General features: G+C 34.7%; 1 protein-coding gene across 2 annotated transcripts; it reads left to right on the forward strand.

Moving 5' to 3' along the window:
* Positions 1–1,390: 1,390 nt before the first annotated feature.
* Positions 1,391–4,168, forward strand: LOC147490157 (cullin-1-like). 2 transcript variants are annotated; one of them, XM_086573044.1, is made up of 5 exons: positions 1,391–1,726; positions 1,844–1,943; positions 3,354–3,462; positions 3,593–3,848; positions 3,922–4,168. In XM_086573044.1, the coding sequence occupies exons 1-3, from the start codon at positions 1,587–1,589 to the stop codon at positions 3,390–3,392; spliced, it is 279 nt and encodes a 92-aa protein (XP_086429170.1). In that variant the 5' UTR covers positions 1,391–1,586; the 3' UTR covers positions 3,393–3,462; positions 3,593–3,848; positions 3,922–4,168. The 2 variants fall into 2 exon arrangements, with proteins under 2 accessions (XP_086429170.1, XP_086429169.1); XM_086573043.1 differs by having other exon boundaries at positions 3,354–3,848.
* The last annotated feature ends 2,436 nt before the right edge of the window (positions 4,169–6,604 follow it).

A 6,604-nucleotide genomic window follows, 5' to 3' on the forward strand; every position in this document is an offset into this window, starting at 1 on the left:
TAACCTCTGACAATTTCTCAAATCCGTTGACGTTTTGAGAAGAAGAGATTTTTTTTAAAATTTATTAGAAGGTCTAACCAATAAAGATCAACAAAATTATGTATTTTTTTCAATTCACAAAACTAGAGTATGTTGACTACTAAGAATTTAATATGGACTGATGAAATTAACTACTTAAGCACTTAAGTCATTAATTAATACTACTATGTCTATATATATATCTCTATTAGTAAAATACACCATAATTAACCTGGCCTTTTAAATTAGACCAGCCTTTTTTCTACCACCTAATACCCCTAATTAAATACAAAAAAATATTATTCGATGTCTTTAAAAAGGACTATTTTGTCATTTAATTTTGTATTTCTATTTATACCCTTCAATTACAACACACAGACAAAGGTGTTTTATGTAAATTCAGGGCAAAAACCAAATCCACGCCTCTATATTGACATGTACGCGGTTTTTGCCACTTAACTACCATTAATACCCACTTCAATTACCATTAATACCAACTTAACTACTATTAATACTGAGTTCTTTCAATATTAACATTTATACCGAATTTCAATGGGCTAGGTAACAGACGGTATTTCTCCCTTTTCCCCTTCCGTCTCCCTCTCAATCCCCACTCCTACTCTGCATCTCCCACTTCTCAAAAAAAAAAAAAAAAAAAAAAATCTCCGTCATTCTCTCTTTCTCTTCATATTGAGTTCTCTCATTACAACAAATTCGGTCCAGCCATTCAATCAAAGAGCCATTCAATGGAGGTAAAAAAACTCGAGAAAACTATGTGCTATTTGTTTGCAGCTCGATCTATCAAATTCTTAGTCACATACGCTATATCAGGAAACATGAAAGTTTTGCTTCTCTATTTACCTACTTTGCAATTTTGTTTGGTTAGATGGTCTGCTAAAATAGCTTATATGTATAGAGTTATATATTCATGGTAATAAGTTTGTGGACATTTGATTAACAGTGTGGGTTGGAAGCTATGGCCGTTTGCTCACCTGATTACCTATGGTGTAATCCCATTAGAACAGAGGCTTCTATGGGTTGACTGTGGAGGAGCTCATATGGGTTACCTTTCACAACGCAAAGTATCTAGCATAATTTACACATATTGAACCAAGAATCATGAAAAGGGCAAGTTGTCCGCTTAATCCGCCCCACACAGAGTAATTGCCAATTCTTAACACCGACGATCGCCTTTTCGGTGCCGCTTAATCAAATGAGAAATCGAGAGGCAAGAACTTCAAGCATCAATAGAGACAAATTCTAAATCTCCATGAGTCAACTCTCCCGAAAGTACTAATTTTATTATGATTACTTTAATTCACGCTCATTTAGTTACTAATCATTGATTTTTTAGTATGTATTGCTTACTAATTTGATCAATTCTATGTAATCGATTCAATTTATGGTTTGGGGTTTTGTTAATTTGTGTATTGTAGTGTAAAGATGAGAAATTTATTTCATTTTTTATTGGATTGATTAAGGATGCAATGTTTGTTAGTGAAATTTTGTTTATTTTGATGATAATTTGATGATTTTGGGTGTAATTTGTAGAGATTGATTGAGGAAATATGGCGATGCATGAAAGGAAGATGATTGACTTAGAGCAAGGATGGGAGTTTATGCAGAAGGGGATTACTAAGTTGAAGAATATATTAGAAGGATTGCCTGAGCCACAATTCAGTTCAGAGGACTATATGATGCTATACACGTATGTAGTTTGATTCGTTTTTAGTTGATTATGTTTGTTTCGGTGCATTTGCAGTTTTGATGTTATTGTTTTTGTTGGATTCATGATTTTGTTTTGTTCTGTTTTGTTTGTAAACAGGACTATTTATAATATGTGCACTCATAAACCTCCTCATGACTACTCACAACAGCTTTATGACAAGTACCACAAGTCATTTCAAGAGTACATTACTTCAACGGTAAATATTGCTATTGTTATGCTTTAAGGATCATCGTAATTGAATATAGGTACATGAGAATTTTTTACCTTTGATAGTACCGTACTTCAACGATAAAGAACAGTTCAATTATGCCTTTGTGACCATGAAATCATGATTTTTTTTTTTTTTTATTTTTATTTTTTTTGGAGTTTGATTTTCAATTTGATTATGATTATGATGATTATGATTATGAATGTTTTGTTTTAATGGGTGACTTATCTGTAGTTAAATTATATAATATTACTCTAGCTTACTAATCATGTTATAGCCCTTAAATCGTTTTCTGGTTATCCTCTTCTGGGAGCTTTTAATTCTCCATTTCTTCTTCAAGAGCAAAGTTAAACTCATTCTCGTTGTTCAGCTCTAAGAAGAGAAATCAGATAGTTTGAACCCCGATGCAATGTGTAATAGTTGTGGACAAACCAAATGATGGCTGTTATTAGTCACCGCCTAATTTGGTTCTTTGTGGACGATTGTGCATCAAGTTTCATTTAGGATCAGTGTTTCAGAAAAAAAAAACAGATACCATAAACATGCAAAATGCAGTTCAATGTTTTGGATACCATTTTGTCAGTAACCACATGCACTTTCGGTTTGTCCACAACTATGTAATGGATCAACAATCATAGTGGTTGTGCTTGCTATCTTAGACGCTTGGTATAATCATTCACGGTATGTTTCTGCTTATTTGTAGAATTTGCAAATAGAGAATCGACGTTTGAAACTTTGAATGCAGTATAGCTGGTGTGTGCATTAAAATCTACACATAAGTGTCGACATTGGTTGATACTGTGGGATATATTCAACCACCACCACTACAAGTTGGTATATGTACCACTGAGTTTGTGTAGTGTTACTAACTGTGCGAGCTAGGATACTTAGTATTATTCAAATGGAACAGACTACCCATTATCACGCCACAACTGATTAATGGCATCCAATTGTTTAACACGAAATATCCAGCCATATGCCCAATTGTAACTAAAAACAACTTAGTTACTCACATATCAAACAGTATAGCATTTATCATGATTGCAACATTCCAGCTTAGTCTCTATATATTGTACTTGAGCAAAATGTAGATACTATGTGATTGCCAGTTGTCACTACAAGTATGATTGCGCAAGTATGCTATAAATGTACATTTAGTAAATGTAGTTGTCAATAGTACATTTATAAATGCATACTACAATAGTATATACATTAATGAGAAATGTATATATAATAGTGATAAATGTAGTATATAAATCCTATTAGCAGTATTAACATTGTCTTAGCATGATATATTGTACTGGAATAGTATGCTTAATTTCATAGTACAACTGAAATATGGCGTATAGAGTTGATATGGGATTAATACTGTACTAAGCTGGAAAGCATGCTCTACAGGTGCAAAGAATGTTGGAATGGGACAGATTTTATCTTTAGGTATGTCCAGTGATCTCATTTCTGAGTTACATCCCGTGACTGAGTTAAACTCTTTCCTCAATGCGAAAAGGTAAACCACTCTTGAGTCAACTTTCTGGAGATTTCCCTCCCTATGATCCTCGTGCAAAAAACAGTTTTATAAACTACTCTTAAGGCCTACTAAATGACTCATTTTTATTTTCCCCATAATCATACAAAAGGCTTAGAATCAGCGGTGAAGCTTCTGAGGATGAAATATAAGCAGCAAGGAACTTTCTATTAGCACTTCGTTGAGTTTGTGCTGCTGGTGAAGGTGGATATTGGAAGATAACTGGAAGTAGTTCAAAAATTTACGGCAAAGATGGGAATGTCGGGTACAAGAAGCCGTTCAGCTTTTATAGAGGGTGGCCTGGTCGTGATGAAAAGACAGATTGGATTATGCATGAATATATAGTACAGCGTGGATCAGGAATGGTGGTAAGAAAATTTACATTCAGTACAACAATTTTTCATAACATATGAATTTGAAATGACATTGTTTGTTTTGCAGTGAAATAGAGGATACTATATTGTTGGCGCTACATAGTCGTAAAGTATATGATGATATTGCTCGTGGCACTTGGCGAAAGTTTGAGTCTAACAGACCTCGTGCTGTACTTTTTGAAGGCCCCTCAGGTTTGCCATCTTCTGCAATCTTGGAAATTTAATACATTTCACTTATTACTCCCACCTCTTGGTTTTGCTCTACGGTTGAGGATTGCCTTGGGTTCTGCAAAGGGTATTCTTTACCTCCATAATGAAGCCGATCCTCCAATATTCCATCGAGACATCAAAGCCAAAGAACATACTTGTTGGACTCAGATTTAATGCCAAGGTTGCTGACTTTGGACTTTCAAGACTAGCACCAGTTCCAGATATTGAAGGGACCATACCCGGTCATGTATCCACAGTTGTAAAGGGCACGCCGGTAAGCATGAGTATACACTGAGATTCCCCTTCTTCAAGCCCCACCTCTTTGACCTCCTTCTGCCATAATAGAGGATATACAGATCAAGAGTGAAGGAATTCTACTAATTCAAGTAACGACCTAAGGTAACTCTGTATCTCTGTACACTTACTGCTGTAAATTTAAGTTGGAAACTTGTAACGCGATACAGAACATTGTAGACTAGGGTATTATATAAGTACCTCAAAATTAATTAACAGGGATAATGGGATATTTATATATGAGTAATTGAATTATGTTATGCTTACTTTGTCTTAAATGTGAAATTTAATCAAATGCAGCTTCAACTTTGTTGACTCCATAATTTAGAGTGATGCTTGCAGTTTTCATATATGGATTCTTGATTTTCTGTTGTTTAATATGCCTTAGTTTCTGAAATGTTCTATAATTGTTGAAGTTTCAATCTAAGTATTTGTGTTGAGCTATTGGTTTTAGACATTATTAAAATTGACCGTATGATTTAAACTGGTAGATTAATCTTGGATAAAATGCATTTGAACTCTGACTGACAATAATATATAGTGATTATAGAAAAACTGCACTATAATGGATTGAACAATTGAATCACACTTTACCATAGTAGAAGGTGCCCTAAATACTATAAACGAAAGAAGTGAGTTTCTTTTGGATAGTGAGTGAGAACCATTAAGGAAACTGGGAAGAAGGTACTAACTTCAAATTAGTTTTTTTTTATTTGTGTTCATATAAGGTGTTGACCTGTGTTTTCCCATTAAAGGTTTGCGATCCACGTCTCGCTCAAAGGCTGGTTTGTCCAGGACTTAGGATTAATACTATGCAATGCTTTGCATGTGTTAGACATTTTAGACTCTAAGTTGTTGGGTTATCTTAACTGTTCAGTAATTCCCGAACCAAGGTGATATGACAGTCTGGCCTCCCTCTTGAGGTTTTATCTTGCATCTGTTTTTTGTTTTTTGTTTTTTTTGGGATGATTTGAGTTGTGCCCTTACCATTGATAATATGCAGGCTACTTTTGTTACTTATGCCCCAAAGTGACAAAAGATGAGCAGATTGAGACTAACTCTGGAAGATGTACACATGATTGGCATGTTGGTGGATTATTCATTAATAATTATGATTACATGGTGTATTAGCTATTACTGAAAAATATAATAAAAGGAAATAAGTATGAGCCCATGGTCTATAGTCTATATTTACCAATGAATAAGATTCACATTCAGTTTTCAGGGAAACTTGACTATTTTTTACTATGAATAGTGGAAGAGAACCGTTTAGAATTCAATGAAAATTTGGTTTATCCGACACGTACACATCATGGGGTCATAGCTGCTCTTTTCTCTTTAGGGAAAGCTATTCCTTGAGTTGAGATGCTACTGCTTAGATTAGATGGTTAGCTTAAGCTATAGCACGAGAAATTATTGGTGGACTGCATCTTTGAGAGGAAACTTCACACTCAAAGTCACCTACAACAGTATTAGGAAGTTCATAACCTATCGAAATGCAGCTCAAAGTTCACCTGATCAGAAGTTCATAACCTATCGAAATGCAGAACAAGTGTAATCTTATCTACAGTGTAATACTGATACACGCATCTAGAGAGCAAGATGAAGACATGGGATTGTGAAGACATGGGATTGTTTTTGCAGCTAAGGAGTATATAGATGAGATTTTTGAAAAAGAAACCCCACTGCGGGTTGACCACATGTCGTACGCCATCTTGTAGCAACTTGCAACCACCATCTCAAAGTTTTGATATTGTGGGCATCTCCAACTTCCCTTTGCATGTAAATGTTATTCTTTGTTTTGTATTAGCATTTTTACAACTTTTTTCTTCAGGACTGGGATAGACAAAATGCAACTCAGATTGTCACCGAGATGTGTGGTTTTGTTACAATCCTGTCTGGGACATTTCTTTTACACAAAACAAACAACATGGCAGATCGTATGATTGTTTTGGATTTCTTACATACATTCTGCATTACTTTTCAATTATGGAGAAAATTCGGATACATCATGTCGTGAGCACATTCTTAGCTGCCATATGTCTTTAATGTGTCTCCGAATTGCAAAGTTAGCACCAACAAGTAGTCTCCGTCCAGTGAGCTCCGGGCTTAAGTATGGCATAGTAGGTTCTTCACCAATTGACTGGCCTGATTTACATATATAATTATGGCATGTGTTATTATATATAACATAGTTCTAAATTTAAGTAATAGAGCACTTTCAAGTAAATTATACTAAAAAGGGA

The sequence above is a fragment of the Coptis chinensis genome, chromosome 7 (assembly GCF_015680905.1).
Source record: "Coptis chinensis isolate HL-2020 chromosome 7, ASM1568090v1, whole genome shotgun sequence".
NCBI classification, from domain to species: Eukaryota; Viridiplantae; Streptophyta; class Magnoliopsida; order Ranunculales; family Ranunculaceae; genus Coptis; species Coptis chinensis.